The 23,828-nt window shown below is 40.0% G+C and overlaps 1 protein-coding gene across 3 annotated transcripts; it reads left to right on the top strand.

The window, feature by feature from the left end:
• The first annotated feature begins 9,118 nt into the window (after positions 1 to 9,118).
• Positions 9,119 to 22,457, top strand: LOC131243767 (E3 ubiquitin-protein ligase SDIR1). Of its 3 annotated transcripts, XM_058243334.1 has the most exons (9): positions 9,120 to 9,272; positions 11,981 to 12,088; positions 12,216 to 12,273; positions 12,410 to 12,462; positions 12,597 to 12,825; positions 13,377 to 13,512; positions 15,374 to 15,422; positions 21,079 to 21,192; positions 22,128 to 22,457. In XM_058243334.1, the coding sequence occupies exons 2-9, from the start codon at positions 12,011 to 12,013 to the stop codon at positions 22,251 to 22,253; spliced, it is 843 nt and encodes a 280-aa protein (XP_058099317.1). In that variant the 5' UTR covers positions 9,120 to 9,272; positions 11,981 to 12,010; the 3' UTR covers positions 22,254 to 22,457. The 3 variants fall into 3 exon arrangements, with proteins under 3 accessions (XP_058099315.1, XP_058099317.1, XP_058099316.1); XM_058243332.1 differs by lacking the exons at positions 15,374 to 15,422; positions 21,079 to 21,192; positions 22,128 to 22,457 and having other exon boundaries at positions 9,119 to 9,272; positions 12,407 to 12,462; positions 13,377 to 13,774; XM_058243333.1 differs by lacking the exons at positions 9,120 to 9,272; positions 15,374 to 15,422; positions 21,079 to 21,192; positions 22,128 to 22,457 and adding an exon at positions 9,308 to 9,468 and having other exon boundaries at positions 12,407 to 12,462; positions 13,377 to 13,774.
• The last annotated feature ends 1,371 nt before the right edge of the window (positions 22,458 to 23,828 follow it).

The following is a 23,828-nucleotide window of genomic DNA, read 5'->3' as shown; positions in this document are numbered from 1 at the left end:
AAAACACAAAGATCAGCTTGATCCAAAACTTATATGGCCCCGAGAAGTTTTGAATGGTCGAAGTTCATTCAACACTGTTTCCTGTAATGTGGTGCATTTGAGACTGTGATATACCTAATTTTTGGTCTCATACCATACAATGATATCGAAAAATAGTTGAAGGTACACAGTTGAAATATTCGTGGGCCATGAAAGTTTTGAATCATGCTAACACACACACACACACACACGGAAACACTCACTTGCGAACGAGTTCGTACGTACTACGTACGTACTTTTTTGAGAACCCATTCTACCTGATGTGGATCCAAAATCTGAACAGTTCATGTGAAGCAACACCTCGTGAAACTCCCAGAGCGCAAGTTTTACTTTGATCTAAAATTTTGATGGCCCATGAAAAATGAAAACATTTTCCTCCCTTGATTTACATTTCTCTTTGCTATGACCCAACTGAATTTCAGATTAGGGTGAAAGTTGTCACATAAGGTGTCATGGAATTCCGCATCACATGGACCATTTAGATTAGACACCCATGACACGTGTGCAAAGGTGCACACGTGCATAGGTGCGCAGGGGACTCTCTCTCTCTCTCTCTCTCTCTATATATATATATTTCAGTTCATCTCAATTGTAATGACGTTATTAACGGTATAAATGGCTTATAAACATCAGTGTCGAACCCAGGGAGGTTTCAACGGTAGGAATTTTCCTAACCATCTTTTCTTTTATTACGGCTCACTTGAGTATTGCATATGGTTCATTTTTGACAACATGTCCTAAAATGAAATTAAAAAAAAAAAAGGGATGGACGGGGATGATTTCTCAAAAACATCACAGTGGGCCCCACCTGGGTTGCCAGCGCAGGAACTTTTTGCAGGAAATCCGCGTCCCACCTGTATGCAGTAGGAGCTGCTATTCAAGCCGGGCCCACCTTCAATGCGACCTGAAAATTCAGGCGATTCAGATAGATCACGTGCATTGAATATAGACCGTTGGCTTTCCCTTACGTAACTATCAAAGACCGTGTGCCTCATGTGGAGAATGGAGCCTAAAATTGCCTGGACGATGCTCTAGTCCCCGCTTCATTCATTTTAAGCCGTCCATTTACACATTGCTGATGCAATGACTAAGATGCTCTGATGGTGTTGGATATCTCATCCATTGCTATTTACGTTGTGGTCCATGAAATGAACGATTTTAATCCATATAACTAGGTTGGTCTGGTCCAAGCTTACTCAAGTCTAGCCCACTACAATCTGGCCTTGGGCTGACCCAACAGTCTGCGGGTCGACCCTCTTCGATCTGGGCTTGGTCTGGCGGACAGCCTGCAGGTCGGACCTAGGCCTGATGATGAATGGAACTGGACGCGGTCTTTGGTGGATGGTGGGCCTGGACTGGCCTGATTCTGGTTTTAACTCACAAGATGGGCCCACCTAGCCCACGAATGTCATAGAGTGAACTATGATCTACTTCTTTTGTGGGGCCCAAGTGAGCCTATCTACCATCCTAGGTTCCACGTGTCCCAAAAATGACTATCGTGGGATGATCTCTAGCGTAAGAACAAGGGCATGCGAAATGGATGTCAAAAGAAAATTGTCAAACCATCCATTTTCAGGTGTTTGTTTCAATGGCTGTGATCATCCGATTATGGGGGCTAAATGATTTTCTACTGTTGACCTAGAGCGACCAGGTTGGCCTGTGGTGCCTCTTTCTGGGCTTGGGCTGGATTACTAGGCCCCGTGGCTGGGACCATCCTGCACCACATCTATAAATGGGTTGGGCTCGGGCTGTATTAAAGAGCCCATCATCCCGACCGTTTAGGGGTTGAAAGGCATTTTTGTCAAATATCATAAGAGTCACACTTAATGGACGGTCCAGATCTTGTACAAAAGTAGGTGACCAGACTCAATCTTGGCCTTCTCATAATCATAACGGGCCGGGTTGGGCCCATTTGCTTTCGTCCAACGCAGGCCCATAGTCTGCTCACCACTTCGATCCCACCATGTGATGATCCAGACCATTCATCTAGAAATGCCCACCATGGATAGTTCATGTGAAAAAGGTCTACCCTGCTTAGCATAAACGGTTACGATCCATAGTTAGTAAAATCGCTTCAATGCTGACCATGTCCTATGGGAACTTTTAAATGAAAGGTATGGATCATCACGTGCTAATAACTTCAGCTCCATACAGTTCCTTCTGAAGGTACACGTGGCAAGCATGTGATTATCGGTACTGTTGATCTCGTGGGTCACGACGACGATGGTTTGATTGTGGAAAGTATAGATTAGATACCTGTGGTGTTGGTATGAGCACAGGATTTCAGTGAATGGTAAGTCGCTATCAGAGATGGGACTAGGAAAAGCATGTATTTAAGTGTTTGGCCCATCTCTGGCAGCAACTTGTACTCTTGTCAATACAGGGCGGGTGAGTATTTAATCCATGTCCTTGACCTTAGTCACAATACCAAAATTGAATTAGTTGAGCAATCTTTATCCTCTTCCAAATTTTCCGTTAGTGTATGGTGTTGGGCCCACCATGATGTTGTTTGGCTTTAAATTCAATGGTGCATATGTGTGTATGGTATTAGGCATGTTATAGCATTTTACAACTCAATTCCAATCGAATGTCTTTAACCCTAAGCACTGAAATAAATAGAGAAACCACGAGTAATTGCTTATGTTGGAAAACTGAAGTAATTTGATTGTCTAAACTATGATGGTATAAATGAACTGACATGTACAATGTGTGAGTAAAATGAATTCAATCGTATTAATTAAAATGATAATGAAAACTTATAAAGATATCTCTTTGCCAATGTCGGTGGCATAAATGATGAGGCCTCATATTTAAATCTTCTTAGTCTAGCAACTTAGGCCTAAACTAAGGGAGTTATACCACCGAAAGCAAAAGTAAATGCCGTCACTACAATCCAGTGCTTGGCATAGATTTTTATATATATATATATATATATATATATATATATATATACACACACACACACACACCACTTGCATTCTAAGCTAGTCCAGCAGAGCAGTATTGACAGATGAGATGACACTACTTCCTGGCTTAAGATCAATCTACTGTTGTATTATTGATTTGATTTGATGTGTTAGATTGGTAAGGGGTTGGAGCTCTTAAATCTTATTTTTATTTATAGAATCTTGAGAACAATAGTAAGGAGTGATTCATAGTTACTTTTTCTGTCCCCTAATATAAATAACTACCTGAACCCATAAACAATCGTCGCATATCAAAATATACCATGTGTGCTAATCATTTATTATGGGTTAGCCATTGCTTGCACGCACGCCCCACTGCCTATGCATAAATGAGAGTCTCTTAAACTACCATGTGTAGTGATAGCTATCTACTTCTTTGCACAAATATGAATGACGTGCTGTGATATTAAGCCAACTTAGTGTAATTAATACTCTGCTTATATTCAAACATGAGAATCATGCAGCACGTCCTGGTTGGTTGGCCAAATTCATGACTAGCTATCACTGTTAGTTCGAAATACAACTTTACTTATGGTGCCTTTTGTGGTGAATAGTGGGCATTGGATATGCAACATATATATACATATCATTGTTGTACGTAGTTAGACTTACAATTTCCAGGCCACTCACGATTTTATGAATTCTAGCCTATCTAATATGTAGAGCAGCTGAAAAAAAATTCTCATGCTATCACTTGTCCAGATCTTGTACCATCTGAGTCATGAGTCATTATATACACAAACAAATGTTTATTTTTATATTCATGTCGTTCATCCATTTTGAAGAAGATCTAGAAAATATAATTATCCGTTTTATTCAAAACTTTTATGGTCCAAAAAAGTTTTTAACCCCCATTCATCACTATTTCTAATGATATCATGAAATTTAAAGTCTTTTTAAGGTTTAAGATCATGTTTTAAAATGAGGTGAGTGGATTGGGTGGTGTACCTCACACTAGCTATATAATTACTGGAGGTGCGTGTCATGCAAAGCTGGGCACTGGCGCTCCTTGAGCTCCGAGTTGTACGAACAGTTCAAAGTTACATGGGCTCCATGGTGATGTATTTATTATATCTACACTGTTCATCTATTTTTAGAGATCATTTTAAAGCATTATCCAAAAAAAGAGAAAAATGAATCATATTAAAAGATCATTTGGACCGCGCCATAAATAGCAGCGAATATAAGGATTTTCACCATTAAACAATTTTTAGGGCCCATCGTATTTTACATCCAATTTGTTCATAAGGTCAAAAACACCTGAATGAAGAGGGGAAAAAAAAATCATATTGATCCAAAACTTCCGTGACCCCAAAAAGAGTTTCAATGGTAGACATTCATTCCGCCATTGGTTTTTGCAGCGTGGCCTACTTGATAATTATATATCTTATTTTTCATCTCAAGCATTAAGACAAGCTCATAAAATGGATGGACGGTTTGGATATAACACATACCTCATGATCGACCCACATGCTGATATTAATACAACACTAATATAACCAGTGTGAGGTACACTAGCCAATTCGCTTCCTAAAAATGAGATGTAAATACTGATGTATGAAATAATATCAAGGTGGTCCCACATGGCTAGGGTCACACTCACTAAGCTGGCCCAAAGGACTGCCATTTTGAGGCCCCACATTTTGATAGGCCAACAACAAGACATGGCATGCATGTTTGATATCGAGACCCATTCATCAAGAGGGGGCCAGGGTGAATGTTCCTAAGCGCAAAAATTCGGTTGGTCCACTTAATAAGTGGGCCAGGCTTATAATTAGAAAATCCATACCAGATAAGAAAAGGATATATCTGCAGTGAACGTTCAATCCATACCTGTGGGCCACCTAAATGATTAGGTGGCCATTTTATATCAAAATCATATGCCGAGGGGCCCACATGACAGGCTTGCGGGACGACTCAGATGCGGATCTAGTGGTGTTGCCCACACCACCTGGAGTGTTGGCATTGTGATGTGTTGGGTGTTGTGGGGGCCACTAGGATACGTGTGTTTTATATTCATACGGTCCATCTATTTTTCGAGTTAATTTTAGGTCATGTGCCCGAAAAAGAAAAGAAGATCATGAGGTTAAGTGGACTACACTGCCCACCATTAAAAACTTCCAGGGGCCACAAAAATTTTGAATCAAGCCGGTCTTTTTCCTATCTTCATCCATATCTGTGTGAGCTTATCATATGGAAAATAAACATTACGGTGGGGCCTAGGAAGGTTTCAACGGTGGGTATAATCATCCCACCATTTCCTATGGTGTTGTCCACTTGACTTTATGATCTGATTCATTTTTGGTGATTTAATGCCCACCATTAAAAACTTCCAAGGGCCACAAAAATTTTGAATCAAGCCGGTCTTTTTCCTATCTTCATCTATATCTGTGTGAGCTTATCATATGGAAAATAAACATTACGGTGGGGCCTGGGAAGGTTTCAATGGTGGGTATAATCATCCCACCATTTCCTATGGTGTTGTCCACTTGACCTTATGATCTGATTCATTTTTGGTTTAGTACCATCAAATAGGCCATAAAAACGTATGGACGGCGTGGATATAAAACATATATATCAAGGTGGACCCCACAACCCCCAACACATCACCATGCCACACCACAGCTGGAGGTGGTGTGGCCTGTGGGCAACGACTAATCTGCGTCCCTCAACTAGGGCTGTTCATGAGTTGAGCTAGCTTGAAAAACTCGCTCGACTCAACTCGAGTCAGCTTGGATTGACTCGGCTTGAATGGCCGATTCGGGCCGATTCAAGCTAATTATTTGAAGCTCGAGTTGAGTTCAAGCCGAGTTCGACCAGTGGGCATTTCAACTTGACTCGAATCTCAAACTTAAGCTTGACTCGGCTTGATTAATAAATATATTAAAGTTGTGAGAAATGTGGAGAAAGTTAAAGTGGGATCTCTTTGCTTTCACCCCAACAGCGAAGAGTTTGATGTTGGTGTTGATGAACTCTTGAATCCAAAATGGTATATTGCATGGAGCACTCACATGAATAGACATATCTTTCCTGAATATGTTGTGGGCTACAAGTCCTCAGATCATCTGCAATGTAACGGAAACTATGCTTTTGTCTGAGCAACAACAATACAGGTGTGTCCCACTTTTTTGTGGTCTCAGGTCTGTTCAAAATCCTATCCATTGAAAAATATGGTCTTGATGATGGGTAATTCAGAACATACAATTGAGGATGCTTTTGGCCACATGGTTCTTCTATCATAGGGTCCACACAGATGAATTTTCTGGACTGCTAAAAGATGGACTACACTCTATTTTAGTTGCCGGGCCAAACGAAAAATGAATTTCGCTTGGTGGAGCGTCATGTAAAATGTCTCTTTAAATTTTTTTTATTTAGCTTCTCTTCTAAATTAATAGAGGAGAATCAAGAACAAAATCCATTACTTTCTTACCCAATAAGTTCGAGTTTGACTTGAGGTAAATTCGACTCGACTCAAACCACTGGCTCGACTCGAACTGGACTTGACAATTTTGATAAACAAGCATAGCTTTAATGTTGAGCTTGAAATCGAGTTCAAGCTCGAGCTCGAACTCAAGTACACCATGGACAAGCTAAGCTGAGCTTGGCCCACCTTGACTTGGCTCAGCTCGATGCCCACCCCCACCCTCACCCTCAGTGCGTGTCATTAAGAGTCGGGATCGTCAACAGGGATTTCCTATTACCCTAATCCTCATTGGTCCACGTCACCACTCACTTGGAAAGAAAAAAAAAATCCAAAATAAAGCTTTGGACGCCAAACCATTAGGGTAAACGGAAATCCCTGTTGACCAGAGGATCCGGACACTGTCATTAACCATGAAGACGCGTGGTTCAGCTCGAGCTACTCGCGAGTGTAGGATTGTGTACTGATAGCAGGGCAGAACAGCAAACATGTGAAATCTGGACTGTTTCTCTGGTGGCAAGTCTTCCATGTTCGAAAATAGGCCCATCATCTTATTAAGTGGGCCACAGTCTTATATCGAGCATGTATCACTGATCAATTTTTTTTAACCACTCATTCTTTCATACGATGAGGTCCACCTGATGAGCAGACTCTCTAGATCATCATTCTAAAGGGATCACACATGACTGCATCTCCTGATCAACGGTCAGATCTCAATTGTATGCAGGCCTGGCACGTTCGCTCGATGCTAATCACACGCGCGCGAGCACAACGTACGAAACGTACCTTTAATTCCGACACGGATGCACCGCTCTGTAAGGGAAAAGACAAAATAGAAAAATAAAGAAAAGAAATAGAGCTCCTGAAGCTATTCGCGCGTGGAGAGATTGAAGAGGGGATTCGCAAAGCACTTTCCAGCTTTTCACTCGTACGAAGAATCTCTGTCACTCATCCGATGGTTAGAGCCGTTTAGATTCTCTATCTCAAAAATTAGGAACGTTAAGGAGTCAGGACTTGGGTGGGCTACAATGTATCGCTGATAGGTCTCTTCCAACTGTCCATTTTTCATACTCGTGTATCCTATCTGACAAGCCCGAGTTTTCGATCAGGAAACTTTCACCATGGTGTCCCATGTTGAGCAGATTTTCAGTCACACACGTGTGCCGAGTTGGCAATGTGCGCCGGATATTCCATCGCGCGAATCGTTTAGTATTTATTTATAATACCAACAGAGGAATTAGCTGATGCACGGCCGCATATTTTCACGGTACGCATGGTTTTCAACTGTAGAAAGTGAGGAAAACCAATTTATGATCGGGACCACTGATTTATTGAGGTCCACATTGGATGGAGAATTACTCACAAATATCCCAATCAATCTTTATATTTTGATATGGACCGTTGATGTATTTATTTTCTTAGCCGTTTATTATTTTTTTGCTAAAAATGAAAGGGAAATGGTACTATAAGGCCGACCTCATGGGACCATGAGGTCGAGCTGTGTGGGTCCCACCGTGATGTGTGTCCAAAATCAACACCTTGAATTTAATGGGTATCCTTTAGGTTATTGGATATCCCAAAAATAAGTATTATACGGAACTCAAGTTGGCCATACCATCTAAAACCATGTGAAGACATTCTTGAAACATATAAAAGAACTTGGTAGGGCGTACATGAGTTTTGGATGTGGATGAAAATTTTTCTGATCGCTCATCCAATTGGGACACACACAATGAATGGTTTGGATGTATGAACCACATCTCGATGGGCCCAGTAAATGATTATGAATGTTTTAATGAGAAGGTAACCACTCTCAACTGTTGTATGTGATGTGGTTCACCAAAGTCATGGATTAACTTTATTTTTAAAAACTTGGCCCATCATGGAATGGTGCATCTGACTGATGGGGTAGATATTTGACATACATCACAGTGGGGCCCACAAAGCTCGACCTCATGGGAAGTTCTCATGAGGTAGACCTCATAGTACCATTTGCCAAAATGAAAATATGTGTGCCTTGATAGTAGATAAACTAAGTAAGTGGAAATAGATATTTCAATGGTCTGGATTACTGAAAAATCGGACACGTGCACACGTGCAGATATGCGGTGCACGTATCGTGGAAAGGGAGCAGATTAGGTGCGGCCCGGCATCACCCAAGACTGTACGACCCTTACCTTGAGGCCAACCTTGATGTATTTATTTTATATCCACTCCGTCCAAACGTTTTTTCCTATTATTTTATTACATTATACTTAAAATGAAACAGATTCAAATCTCAGGTGGACCATTCCATGCGAAAAGGTGTCGATTGACCATTAAAATATTCTTGTGGTCCATTAGAGTATTTTATAAAGATGAAATTTATCTTTATACCTTAAAAAGGTATATGTGACATTACCAACTGGTTGGATGGCTAATAAAAGTTATGAAAACATTACAATGGGCCTTAGGAAGCTTTTAATGGTAGAGAGTTTAGTCACCAACGTTTCCTATGGTATGGTCCACTTGAGATTTTTATCTATTTAATATTTCTCTTGATGATCTAAAATTATTTTTAAAAACGGATGGACAGCACGGATACAGAATAGATACATCAAGGTGGGCCCCACGGTAAGGGACGTACCATCTTTGGTATGACCGGGGCCGCACCTAATCCGCTCCCCTCGTGTAACGCCCAAGTGAAAAAAGACAGAAGTCCAGCCCCTTTCCCGTTCGTTTCCTTTTCTCCTCCGCGTCTCTTCTTCTCTCTTCCAAAACACGCGTCTCTCTCTCTCTCTCAAAACCCTCTCTTTCTCGGAAGATCAGACGCCAACCGACGGTTGATCTCTCTCTTCTTCCATTTCGTAAGTTTTCTCTCTCCTCATTTTCCTCTTCGAATTTCATGATCTTTCAACGATTATAGGGTTTGATATCGCGATCATCGAATGATCTCTTGAAAATCTCTCATCTGTTGATCTTTCAACGGTTATTCGTGAAACGATTTCGTAGGATGTAGATATTCTTCGTGATCTATCGAGATCTCGAATTAGGGCAAATTAGGTCTCTAATTCTTCTCGAATGCAGTTGCTTGATTGTGTTTTTTTCGTATAATCGGATCCAATTAGGGTTGAAAGGTCACACATTTCTATATGTAGTGGTAAGATGTCGGCCATTGTTCTGTTTCGGCGGTTTTATGTTCTGCAATGCCGTCGTTTTGTAGGAACATGTGCTTTTCACCACTGCATTTCTCGTTAGGGCTTTGCCAGTCCTGCATGTAGGCATGCTTTTCGGACTGATCCAAGCTGTTTGTCAGGTGGGCCTCAGTGGGCTTGTTCTCTGGCTCTAGAATTAAGCCGGTTTGGTCATCAGGGGACTGCATGGGTAGAAATGTCCAACAATCCAGGTTCCGGGCACGCATGTGGCACAGCTGATGAGTGGACCAGCTGGGTTTTGGGCAAAGGGCACAAATGGTGGGGTCCGCCTGATGAATTTTTTGGATCTCGCACGTGTGCCTGCATGGCTGCATGCTGGATTAGTGAATCTCAACTAGCACTTTGGGGCTGTTACTGTTACAAATTACAATGGTAGCTGTAATGTTTTTAAGAACCATGGGCAGGAGACTAGTATGGAATTTGTTTTGTAAGTAGATCAGCTTCTTTGGGGAGTTTTTCGATGCACTGAAACCTCCCAACATGGAAATAGCATAACCTGTTTCTCTTGTGATGCTTTTTTCTCTTTTCAACATTTTCTTCTCATATCTCCCGAAATGTGATATAGATTACGAAGCCTACTGTGATGGAAATGGGTCTCTATTTTAGGTCTCTTTCATTGCTAGGGTACATTCATTGTGAATGCAAATGGAGTGCATAGGGGAGATCTGTTACAAGACTCACAACTTGATATTGGTATGGAGTGTTGTTGGAGGATCATGGAATTGACCATATATAACAGCCAAATTTACAAGTTTATTATCTTTTATATATGTCTACGATCGTATAATAGCCAATTATATACTGGGACATAGAACTGGTTATATGGTTTCTCAAGAGAGGAAAAAAAGGTTGGACAAATTTTAGTGCATTGTTTTCCTTTAGAGTAGAACTTGGTAACAAATTTAAATTTAAACTTATGTTATGTGCAATTAGGAAAAAAATAAAATGAAGTGTAGGAAACACCATGTACTTGCACTTGAACGCGTGGAGTGTCTGGATCCATCACCGGTAACTTTGCCTTCTCAAAAGAATAATATTAGGAAAACCCTGTTGGCAGCTGTCTATGGTTAGAGGATTTGCAAATTTGATTGGGAACTGTGCAATTCAACATAGATTTCTATATTGAACTATGTAAACATGGTGTGCCAGCTTTTGATCATCCTTTCAGCTGGGTAGAATATGTTTAGGTTTCATCGCAGGTGATTATGAGCTCAGTACCTTGGGCTTTAGCTTTGTAAGTCTTAGACAGACACCTGCTCCAATGTAGGACACAGTTATGAGGTGTGGGCCACAGGAACCATCAAAAATCCACATGCTGACACATGCAAATGTGAAAGTATATCTTGATATAAAATTTACTTCACGAAAGCGTAAGATACAGAAAAATTATCTACATGCTAAATTTACATAATGGCTGTATAAATAATTTGGAATACAAGAAAAAGATGTAAGTTCTTCTAATAGTTGCATCAATGCACGCCCAATTTGTCAAATTGGAGTATCCTTGTTACATGGGAGCTAAATGGTGTCTCTTATAAATGGTAGCTTAATGGTCTCTTATGGGTGCTTATATATGGAAGTGTATTTTACATGGGAGCTAAATGGTGTCTCTTATAAGTGGTAGCTTAATGGTCTCTTATGGGTGCTTATATACGAAAGTGTATTTTATTAGTTTAAACAACCTCCGATTGTCATGGTAGACTGGTAGCTTGTGCTTTCTTCTGACATATGCTTGGAAAGAATTCAAACTTTAACAACATCACTATTCTATTCATGTCAAGCTATTTCTATTTCATAACGGTAACAGTGGCTATAACGGCCACCACCATTACCATTACCCGTAAGGCTGTAACGGGCCATTATGGACCAATTTTTCCGCTACAGCCCTTAGAGCCCCGCAATGTGTAATTGTTACTGGAATGAGTCGGCCAAAGCGGTGTAAGTTGTTTTTAAAGTAAATAGTCCTGTAGTGGATTGGGATTCTAGGATAAATTAATTTGAAATACAAGACTGTAATTTTTCTCTTTTGCTTTGATTGTAATTCCTTGTGTTTTTTCAGCACGTTTCTAATAAATCAAGCAGTAACTCTTCTAAAAAAGAAGTTGTAACTGTTACCACCATTACTGTTACTTAATGGCCATTACAGCCATTACATAACTGTTTTTAATATCTTGATTCATGTACTACAGATATTTATAACTTAATGGAAACAACCAACATTGTATTTGATTGAGGAAAATAAGGAGACAAACATGGAAATTGTTTTTCTTTATACATTTTTCCCTTTGATGCCCTAGAGGTTTCACAGTTCTGTTACGGACGATTTCTGACGTTCTTTGGACTATTTGACTGTCTTACAGTAGAGGGATTCTCTTCGAACATCTACAATCATGAGTTTCGTCTTTCGAGGGACTAGAGCAGATCTTGAAAGCGGGCTTCCCGGGTTTATTCCGGAAAGGCGTTCAGTGGTATGTCTCTGACATCTTTGAGTTTATTTAAATTTTGTGGGTCAATACTGGCTATTTAGTATGACTCTCTTTTACCCAAGTCTAATTATCTCTATCCCAGTTGTTATGCTAATTATTCCATGTTCAGCGAATGCATGCTGGAGGTCGGCCAGTCAATACCAACTCGTTGGCCTTTCTTGTCACAGGTATTGTTTTTGTCAATTGTTCCTGTTGGTTTTGACTGATGACCAGAAATTGATTGAACAGAAAGTTATTAGTTTTAAATTGTGCGCATTTCTCTTATCCTTACACTTCTAATCCTTGGGCTACTTGTTCCAGCAGTTCTTCTACTGTTCATGATATTAAACTCGCATCAGATGTCACCAAATTTTCTGGTATTTTTTTTAAAAAAAAATGCTAAATAGGTTATTTTCAAGGATTAATATTTTGTTTGATCATTATATTAATAAATGTTTTCTGGTGCAAGCGATTGAAGGTTTCTTTTTCCATGTTTGCTTCATGTTTGTAGCTCTGGCTAGTTTTGGGTGTCTTTTTAATGGCTACTAGCCTTAGGATGTATGCAACCTGTCAACAACTTCAAGCACAGGCCCAAGCCCATGCTGCAGCTGCCAGTGGCCTGCTTGGTCACACCGAATTTCGGCTTCATATGCCTCCTTCCATTGCATTTGCAACAAGAGGGCGACTGCATGGCCTCAGACTCCAGCTTGCTCTTCTTGACCGTGAATTTGATGACCTAGGTAGGTGGTGTATTTACTGCTGGAGGATATTTTAGATGAGAGGTATTATTAAGGTGCTGAAGCATCAGGATATGTGTATTCATTGGGGACCTGGTGCGCCAGGTCAATACAAGTGGGGCCAATGGTTTGCTGATCCAGACAATTAATCCGATGGGAATTATCATGGAAAGGGATCCCGGAAATTCTCTCAGGGTGAAAGATCCCAATCCTTGATCATTCGCCCACAAATAAGCACAGTTCAACAACCATATGGAAAAAAAAGGCTATATTGCATGGCTAGTATTTCCAAATCTATGAGATTTTTGGGCATTCCCCATCTGGGGCAGGGATAGTCTGATCAATAGTCTAGATCAAGGACTTGTTGCATATGGACACTTTAAATCCTCTGTAGATGAAATATGATATAGATTTTGTTTGCTAGGCAGTGAAAATGTGGTGTTCTTCATATCTAAAATCATGCTACATGATTTTATACAAGTTTGTTTACCTTGGTTGCTATGGAAAGAGATGTCAGTTTGCAGGTTTTAATTCTTTCATTCATTTCGTTGCAGACTATGATGCGTTAAGAGCACTTGATTCGGATAATAATCCTAGTGCTCCTTCAATGAGTGAGGAAGACATTAATGCTCTGCCTGTTCACAAATACAAAGTTCAGTCTCACCATGCATCTCCGTCTGGTCCACCAAGGCAAGTTAGAAGATCTTGTTCCATTATTTGTCAGCCTGCTTGCAAGAATGTCTGTCTGGCTTTGCATCCCTTTTTTATGATGGTGAACTGGCAAAAGCTCAGGGACATGCATTTTCTTTGTCAGCCTAAAAGCTTGGCTTTCTCTTTTTTCCTTTTTAATTATCTTTTTGCAAGTCTTGGAACTGATTTACCTTTCCAACAAAGGGAAAAAATACAGAAGTCTTGGAACTGATTTACCTTTCCAACAGATGAAAAAAATACAGAAGTCTCCTCCTACTCCTCCTCATGTGCTAATTCACCATGCCAAAATCAAATTGTTTTAATTGTTAATTTGTCTCATGTGCTAATTCACCATGCCAAAATCAAATTGTTTTAATTGTTAATTTGTAGACGCTTATTTTTTTAAATATGGCCTTTTGATTTTTTTCATGATTCGCTATCCAATAAATGCTCACCCAAAAATCAAATTGTTTTAATTGTTAATTTGTAGACGCTTATTTTTTTAAATTGGGCCTTTTGATTGCCAATAATTGTTTTAATTGTTAATTTGTAGATGCTTATTTTTTAAAATAGGGCCTTTTGATTTTTTTCATGATTTGCTATCCAATAAATGTCCACCGAAAAATCAAATTGTTTTAATTGTTTTAATTGTTAATTTGTAGACGCTTATTTTTTTAAATAGGGCCTTTTGATTTTTTTCATGATTCGCTATCCAATAAATGTCCACCAATTCATAAGTGGGATAATGCCAATAAATTGCAAGAATTTGAGACTGATTTGGAGCATGAATTGGTCCTCCAAGTCAGCCCCAAATTGGCAACGCCATCTACCCGAATTTAATTTAATTTTTTTAAAGAACTATTGGGAGAAATGATATCAAATTGTTAAGTATGTAAATTAGATATTTATAAAATTAAATATATGAATTTTGTAGTCAAATTTAAGTTATATGGTTCATAAATTCATCAGACAGTCCGATACAACTTCTCACCAAAGAGTGGACTGTTACACCACCATAAGCATGTTCTAATTTATAAATGAATGCATATTTGGAATGCTTAGAATATTCCGGATTTAATCCATATTTTTTCATATTTTTTTGGCAAAAAAAAAATAAAAATTGCACTGTTACGGGCCGTTACGCCCCTGTATCGCCGTTACACCCCCATATCCGTATCGGTATCGGAAGGTACTGTTACGCCAACCGATACCGATACGGGATACCTTGCTCTGGACTGAGGGTGCTGCTCAATGTCTTATGTGGGTGAAGGTGAACCCTACCTGTTTTTTAAATCAAAGTACAAGATAATGAAGAACAAAAAATAAAATAAAATCCTCCTTGTAGCTTGGTTGGTTGCATCTCATGTATCCACAGAGAAATAATTTTGACTGTAGACAAGCTTGCAATTGTTGAGGCCAGCCTGATTAAAAGTTTGCCAAGCTGAGGCTGGCCTTTATGCAGTTTTCCCCCTTATGTTAGGGTCAGAGGATTGTGATGTTGAGAAAGGCAGCAAGTTGTGGAATGTTTTCCATGCCATCATGAAAGCTCCTGTTTCAAATCCTGAATAAGTTAGCGCAATTGCTGGAATAGACAGACTGCCACTTGTAAACCCAGTTGTTGGAAAAGTTAAGTTACCCCAAATAGATCTTTCCAAAACAATAATAATAATAATAATAAAGGAAAAAAAGTTGGAGAACAGTTGGAGAATGCCACAATGACGACAACAACGGCAATGGTTCCATCTTCTCTCTTGTTTTTGTTTGATTTGGAATAGAAGTCTCAAATGAACATTTCGGTTACATTCTAGAGGTTTTGATAACTTCTGAGAGGTAATTAGTGTAATCTTGGTTTTGTTAGCAGTGAAGGCTCATCGCTGCAGCAGGCATCATCTTCTGCAACCATGACTGAGGTATATTCTTCTTCACTTCTTGTTTTAACTCTTCATAGATGGTTTCACTAACTGCATCTTAAATATAAGCTACTTGTCACTTCTTCTTCCTCTTCTTCTTCTTCTTCTTCTTTTTTTTGTTTTTTTTGTTTTGTTTTGTTTGTCCCACATGATTAATCTGTTTCAGTAGAGGCTTATAAGTTTGAAATAGCACTAGTTTAGCTAGCACTTGGGTGTAGCACCAAATGGTGGTTGGTGGCACCTTTTGTGTTTGGAGCAGCTCAGAAGCAAAACCTGCATTAAGCAGATTTCCATTTTCCTGCTTTTTGGTGCTGAATCACAAGTGAGACGTGGGAAGGTTCAAGGTCGTTTACTTATCTCACTTGCGCTTTTGTTGCCCTAGTAAACCTGGAACCCAAGTATACCCTTGGTCTGTCTGTTAAACTATAATAATAGTTCATGAAGTTCCTGATCAATGTTGTCAAATCGCATATGCCATCGTATGTGAGTGGCATATGCTATTCGCCTACTTACGCATGTGATCACATATTCACTTGGCTTTAATTTAATTTTAAATTTTTTTTTTTTTTTAAATATGTAAAAATTGAAAAAAAATCTAAAAAATTAGGAAAAACTATGCCTAATTACTACAAGTGATTGTATTGGATTCTTTTACCTATTTCATTGTAGTTTGAATGTTTGAGACTATTAGACCATCTATAAAATAAGTTATGTATTTAATTACTCATATTATATTTACATAAAATTTAACAAAACAAACGACATGTTACGTAAAGAGTTTAATTATTAAAAACCTTCAAACATGGAAATTTTATTGGTAAATGATAACTTGAACAACTTATAAATTACAAGTTACAACCTAATTTACTATTTACAAGCCACCTTCAAAAGAAAAAAAAAAAAAACACTACTTGCAACGTATGCCATCGCATACCATCTTGGTTTGCATATGCCATGATGCAATTGTTCTAAAAAAATGCCATATACAATCACACTTGACAACACTGTTCCTGATTTCCATCTAACATTTATGATGGGGTTACTTAGTTCATATCTTCTTTATCATCTGTCTTGTGTGTAATGGTGATTCGAGTCCCTTTACCCTGTTCTATTTGCATGTTCAAAATTTTACGTCATCATGGCTGATCAAGAATCTTCTACATTCTCTAAATGCTGTGATTCTAATTGTGTCACGTAGATAATGCTCATGTGCATTTTATTTTATGATTGATTTTGTTGTCATAGTTAGTGGCCTTTACTGTTATTCAGACGATTCATCGTGTGATTAAATAAGTTGGGACGGTATTAATGCAACAGGCAATTATGTAACTTTTTTGGTTTCTGTCTTTTGCACTTTTTTATTAGTTTTGATACCTTGCTTCCTTCTTTTTCTTTTTTTTTTTCTATCAAATGAATAGTTATAATAGAATGGGGTTCATGTGATAAGGATGTTATCAATTGTTAATACTTAGAGATTGATAAAATAAAAGATTGGCCTTAGAATTAAAATTAGTGAGGGATTTTTTATTTCTTTAATGCATTATCACTTTTTTATGTTAGTGACTTTTTGCAAGGAGCTTAGCTTCAAGATCATTATTTCTTCAGGCAAGCAGTATTGGCAGGCAAAAAGCCATATTGAGTTACAAGTTTTCTGTTAATACCTGCCCATAATAAAAATAAATTTTCTGGATCCTCAAGGTAAGATGTCCTTAAGAAACTATGAAACTGTCCGGATTCTTCTCAACACTGACGAAGACAATTTCATCAAGAATAACGACTTTTCTTAACATCAGTTTCTTTAATATTGGAAAAGAGTTGTGATCTGTTCTATGCCAGTCAAGCCCCTAGCTCAATCAGGTGATTATTTTTTTCTGCGCCATGGCCTGATGTTGCGGTTTGCTCACAGCTGACCTACCGAAAGGAAAATTTGAAAACGATGAAAGGTATGGCATGGCGTAGGAATAGGAAAACAATCTACCCGGATCTGGCACATGGCAATAATGGCTACTTGGTGGGCTGTTTGGATTGAGAGGAATAATAGGTGTTTTCAGAACAAAGCGCGGCCTCCCCACTTTCTGTCTTCCCTGGTTAAGTGCATGATAGCGGATTGGGCATCCCATATGGATGGGATTAATGTAGATTTTCTTTCCTTTAAGGATTAATGGTTTCTGCCTCCTCAGCAGATTCCGTTTCTCCTCTGTTCCTTTTTGCTTTTTAATACAAGTTATCTTTCAAAAAAAAAAAAACATTTAAGTGTTGATTGAGTGCTTATGCTGGGCTTGTCTCCTGGACCATACATGAGCCTCGTCGTGCAGTTCTTTCTAAGAAACATGAAACCCTAATATAAAAAAGCAATGTAATCTGTTCTGTTCTATTTTGTTGGAGTCAACCCCCTAGTTTAATCAGGTGGTTCTTTTGTGTTGTAGCCTGATGTTGTGCTTTGCTCACAGCTTACATACCAAGAGAAAATTTTGAAAATGACGAAAGGCTTAATTAACATTTAAATGTTGATCGAACGCTTGCTCTGGGGCTTGACTCCTGAACTGTATGTGAGCCACCTTGTGTGGCTCTTTCTAAGAAGATGGAGCCCCTTCTCTAGAAGTTGAGGAATGGAAGTTCCTGGGCTGATTTTCTGTCCAGTACTCCAGTCTTTCTATTTGGCAATCTCCTTAGCTCATAGGGTCTTGGATCCCATTTATCATATTGCAGTAGGTAAAAAGAAGGTGCTTGCAATTAGCCCAAGGAGTAGGCATATGATTATTCCTAATGGTTGCATTCTTTGCCTAATGGACGTGGAGACGGTGGGCCGTTCATTCATGCGCTGTCCCTATGCGTTGGAGATCTGGTGGAAATTCTTCTAGTTGTCTGGTGTGGGATGGGTTGTGCCATCTTCAATTGGGGATTTCTTCCATGTTTAGCAAGGGCTGGAAACAGATGCAAAAGGAGGTTTTCTTTATATTGTAGCTATCTTTCCTAGCCACTCTTTGAGCAATTTGGCTTGAATGGGTGGAAATTCTTCTAGTTGTTTGGTGTGGAATGAGTTGTGCCATTTTCAATTGGGGATTTCTTCCATGTTTTGCAAGGGGTAGAAACAAATGCAAAAGGAGGTTTTCTTTATATTGTAGCTATATTGCCTAGCCACTCTCTGGGCAATTTGGCTTGAATGGAATTGAAGGCTATTCTAGGATGAGTTTTGTTCACTGGGATTGGTCTTTCTGAGGGCCAAACAGGCACCAATGCTCAAGGTTTTCACATAGAGTGCCATTGAGTTGTTTTGGGGCTCTTCTTTGTTGCATTAATAGGATGATGGTTCATCATCCTCTTCATATGTGTGCTTTTCTCCTCTAATAAAATTTACTTAAATGTAGTTCTATTAGTAGTTATAAAGGCAGAAAACCCACTGTTAGTCTCTTTTCTTGCAACCAAAGATAGAATCCCAGATCTTGTCATCCATAAAAAAAGTCCTGGACCTTATTATTTATATAAAGGATTCCCAGACGTCATCCAGGAAAAGGAAAATACTGTTATGGTCACAAAATCAATGAGATTCCTAGCTTTCTTGTTCAAAGGCCTTCCACAGTCAGCTGGCCAGTTGGACCTCAGAGGGGCTATACAAGGAAAGATGCTGCTCTTCCATTTGTTCTGAGATCACAACTACTCAGTGTACTCGTCCTTGGTGGTGTTTCTGCTAGATTTAATTAAGTGTAGGGTTCCTTCTCTGAGTTGCTTATCCTCCCAGTGGAAGTTCTGCTCCAAATCTATTTATTGCCAATGATTTTATAAGAACAGCCTTCCCTCTCAGAAAAGAATCTATTGCATTTGCATTTCTTTTTTATCCTCCCAATGTCCCGCACGAGACAGTCATCAAACTGGCTTGAAATGGATAGAGAGTTCAATGCCACGGCATGCTTGTGGAGAGAAATGGCATGATCTACCCTTCTTCTTTTTGGCTACTAGATGGTGACCTGGGGTTGAATCCAGGATCTACACTTCAGAAGGAAAAATGATAGTAATCTTTTTCTAGAAAGCATATCTCACATCCGTATTAAGATGAATCACATGTTCTGTGCAAGCTCAGATGGGAAGGTTTGATTAGTGTTTAAAAGGCAGAGACATGATGTAACACTGTTCCCATCAACAACTTGCGAAGAAGAGGAATGCATATCGCCAACATAATGCAGGGGCATTTTCACACCGGCCTTGAGTGGGGTGGCCTGTGAGAATAATGGGATGCAGGGGCACACTCGGGGTGGGCAGCCCATGTGAGGTGAGACCCATGTGATGTAGGGCCCACAAGGGGGTTTCGGCTGAGGGCCTAACACATGGGAAGTGGGGCTTGGGCTATGAGATTAAGGGATTGATTTGCCACAGTCTATCAATTCGAGCTTTTAGAGAAAGTGGCTAGTTATCTTGCATCTAAATGGTATTAGTGCGGGAGGTCTCATGTTTGAGACTCCTCACCGTGGTTGATTAATGCAGTGTCATTTTTACACCGAGCTCGAGTGGGGTGGCCTGTATTGTGCCCCCATGTGAGGAGAGACCCATGTGATGTGGGGCCCACGAGGGGGTTCGGCCAAGGACCTAACCCATGGAAAGTGGGGCCTAGGCTATGAGATAAAGGGATTGATTCACCATGCTCTATTAGTTTGAGCTTTTAGAGTAAGTGGTTAGTTGTCCTACATCAGAGCGGTATCAGAGTGGGATGCCTTGTATTCGAGACTCCTCATCAGGGGTGATTAATGCAAGGGCATTTTCACACTCGTGTGAGGCGAGACCCATGTGATGTGGGGCCCACGAGGTGGGTTTGGCAGGGTATTAGTTAGAGCTTTTAGACCAAGTGGTTAGTTATCCTGCATCACTACATCTGTTTCCTTCGCGTGTAGAATGAGGATTGCCCAATTGCCAGGAAGTTGTGGGAAGACTTCTTCAGATGCTTTAGGGTGATGTGGTGATCCCCATTCTATCAAGTCTTTTATCTCCCCGTGGAGAGTGGAGGTGTGGGGAAGAAGGCAGAATGGTCGATAGGGATCTTCCTTTTTTGTTAATTCCCTTTTGGCTGTAATTCTTTTGCCCCTTTTTCAATAAAATCGTGACTGTTCCAAAAAAAAAAAAAAAAAGGTGAGGCGACACATCGAACGACACACCTCATATTTTCCTTCTTTCAGCTAAGAATTTGGTAAGAACTGGTCATTCATATTTTATTTTATTTTTTTCTTTACAATTGCATGCTGTGTAATTTATGCATTCAATGTAGGAGCACATTTAAATTTATAATAAATAGTAGACATGATTATTTGCGGATCAAGAGTACCCTGAATGCTAACGGTTTTGAATAGAAACAAAACTACTCTATAAGGTTAAATTCATCTGTTGTTTTGGAATATTTTTTTTTAAAAAGGTCAGAAACATGAGAGATCTCTCTAATTGGCAAACGATTAAAGGGGGAAAAAAACTAGTGCCTTTCTAATAGGACAATGAATCATTTCCACTGTTGTTGTTCTTTTAATATCTTAAGGTCTTCTCTATTGCTTTTATACTTTCTGTGGTCTCATGAGCACTTGTGTCACCAGTTTGATACATCTCCAAGTTTTTTTTTAAAATAAAATTTCCCCTTTTTAAGTGTCACTCTTATCTGTTTAACTTCTTTGTTAAGCAGAAAAAACAACCAGATGGAGCTACAAAAGCCCCAGAAGACGAACTGACATGCAGCGTCTGCTTGGAGCAAGTCAGCATGGGAGAACTTATACGTAGCTTGCCATGCTTGCATCAGGTCACTGCTTTTCCTTGCATGATTTATGATACGTATGATGAGGAAATGTGGTTTTGGTTGAGCAATCGCTTGGCTCTGCGAACTGTTCATGCAGGACATTACAATTTGGTGATCTGACTTGTTCATTTGATGGGCCCTGTGGGGTGTGCAGGATGTCCCTGAATATCTCCATGTTCCTAATCATCCAATTGGGCCTTAAATATTGGCGATTGGTCGTAGTTGACCACACTCTGGATGGCTAAGATCATCTGGTCGTGGAGATATTAGGTGATGTTCCATCCCATTGTGGGCCACGGGATAAATGATCTATATTACTGAAAGGTGAGCTCCTATTTACCATCCCCCTGTCCATGGTGGGACCCATCATATCAACAGTCTGGAACACCGACCATGTCCTCCACCTGTGTCAAATTAGCAGCATTAGCAATCTGCACATGAGGCACTGAGACAGATTCCTCTATTTCGTTATATCTTAGCTTTTGTCATTACCCTTCCTGAGTGCAGACACATGCTTCGGCAATCCAAACTGTTTGATTTGATGGGCCTGACGTAGATGGGAATGCCCTGGAAATGTCCCAGATAGAAAGGTGGTCTTTCCTTGAATGTGGACCCAGTTTTTAATAAAAAACTGTTCATAAGTTAGGCCACATCATGGGATGGTCATGCCCCTACATTTCCCATCCATATGATGTTAGGCCCCCAATTTCTCTCTTGCAAACAGATAATGTCAGCCAAACCGGCTGCATTTATTTGGAAGTTGTCAGCTGGGTTAGGATCATCTGATGGGGAGACCTGTCGGTGTATCTCCGATCCAGAAGGCCCATGGTTTGGGGTCAGCGAAGGATGAATAAATGACTATTACCTTGCAAGATATTGAATGGGAAAGTTTACCTTATTTACAGCCAATTGAACAGTCTGCTAACGTGTTTTTCCAGTTTCACGCCAATTGCATAGATCCATGGCTGCGGCAACAGGGCACATGCCCCGTCTGTAAATTTAGAGCAGGCTCGGGGTGGCAAGAAAGCGGGGAGAGTGGAATGGCGAGTTCTTTCATCGTCTAAGCACCCATTCCATACCCAATGCCCTGGGTTTCACTAAACGATCTGCCCTGTGGTCCCTTCGAATTGTAACCATGATTGGTTCCGCCCTGTATTTAATCAATACATACACGTAGATCGTTGTCACTGGCTAGTTTGACATGTATATCCAGGAGTTGTGTTGAGTATCTAAAAACTTATTGACTGAAGAAGAAATAGATTTTTCTATACCGAGTAAAACCCACATTTGGTGTGGCGTTGTAGAGAATGGGCTTTCAGTAGCTTGAATGAGACGATTTCAACTGAATGTATCGGTGAGAATTTCAGATGCCATGCGTTTCTTTCCATATGCCTTGTATGTGCTGGTGTTTGTGCGGTATGGTGATCTTTGCTTTCTAATCACTGTCTGTTTTAAGGCCCCACCGATACAACAGTTTTGACTCTCTTCTTCCCACGGAACTCTGCAACTCATCTTATCAATTGTAGGGGCGTAGACATGGAATGTAGTCTGGTGATGCAGGATGTTCATTTTGTGTCCTGACATGTTTGAGAGTATACATCTTTCATATCGCCTCCAACCCCAAGTCCTTCGTAGCCGACTGCTACTCCCTGGACAATCAGATCGAGTGGATCGTGGAATGTAGAAGGAACCTACAGGACTGGGAGATTGACAAGTTTGCGGGACTCCTTCAGCGCATAAGTTCGAGTATGCCAGACATCCTCAGTCTGGACAAATTAATCTGGAAGGCGGACAAATCCAGCATCTTCTCAGTCAAATCCTTTTATCACCAACTGGACCACGGCACGATCTCCCTTGAGGTGCACCCTCCTTTCAAATTTTGGAAATATTCCGTTCCTCCCAAACACGCTGCTTTTGCCTGGCTGGTGGGGACCAAAAGAATACTCACGGTGGATAATCTGAGAAAAGGGGGTATGTAAATTGTCAACATTTGCCTTTGCTGCATGAAGAATGAAGAAAACATCGACCACCTGTTGCTCTTCTGCCCGTTCATCTCTGAAATTTGGTCAGAATTCCTCAAATGCTTCAATTTGAAGTGGTGTTTCCCTGGCTCGGTTTCTCTCCTCATCAAAGCTTGGCATGGGGTCAGTTTGGGCAAGCAGAAAACGAGGATCTGGCACATGGTCATTGATGTAGAGCAGGTCGTAGACAGTTTCATGGCCAGGATGGATCGAGAAAAGGCCCGGTCGACGACGGAAGTGATCCGACCATCGGATCTTAAATCGGGCGTATCTCGCAATCCGAATGAGTTATCCGACGTAAAATATATGATTTTGGGGTAGAACGAGCTACTTTAGCTAACCAACCCATTGCCCAGTCCAACAGAATTGCGAAAAACCCTTGATCGATGGTTGTTTCCCTGTTTTTAATTCCGTTTTACTATAAATAGTAAGTTTTAGTTTGATTATAACTCTTCATCCGTCGCTTTGGGAGTTGCGCCCAACGTGAAAAGAGCTTAGAATAATTAGGAACGGTTTGGTGAAGCCAAATAGACACTATTTTTGGCCGAAAACTCTGAAGACTAGTAGACATCACGACCGCTATAAATAGTAAGTTTACTATTTATAGTAAGTCGCGAT

This window comes from Magnolia sinica, chromosome 4, assembly GCF_029962835.1.
Source record: "Magnolia sinica isolate HGM2019 chromosome 4, MsV1, whole genome shotgun sequence".
Taxonomy (NCBI): Eukaryota; Viridiplantae; Streptophyta; class Magnoliopsida; order Magnoliales; family Magnoliaceae; genus Magnolia; species Magnolia sinica.
This window is presented reverse-complemented; position numbering and strand designations above follow the sequence as displayed.

Bases quoted from the DNA above. Each gene is read 5' to 3' on its own strand.
- LOC131243767 (XM_058243334.1), top strand. From the start codon at position 12,011: ATGAGTTTCGTCTTTCGAGGGACTAGAGCAGATCTTGAAAGCGGGCTT. The intron at 12,826-13,376 runs GTAGGTGGTGTA...ATTTCGTTGCAG, and splicing joins CCGTGAATTTGATGACCTAG to ACTATGATGCGTTAAGAGCA. The intron at 21,193-22,127 runs GTCACTGCTTTT...GTGTTTTTCCAG, and splicing joins GCTTGCCATGCTTGCATCAG to TTTCACGCCAATTGCATAGA.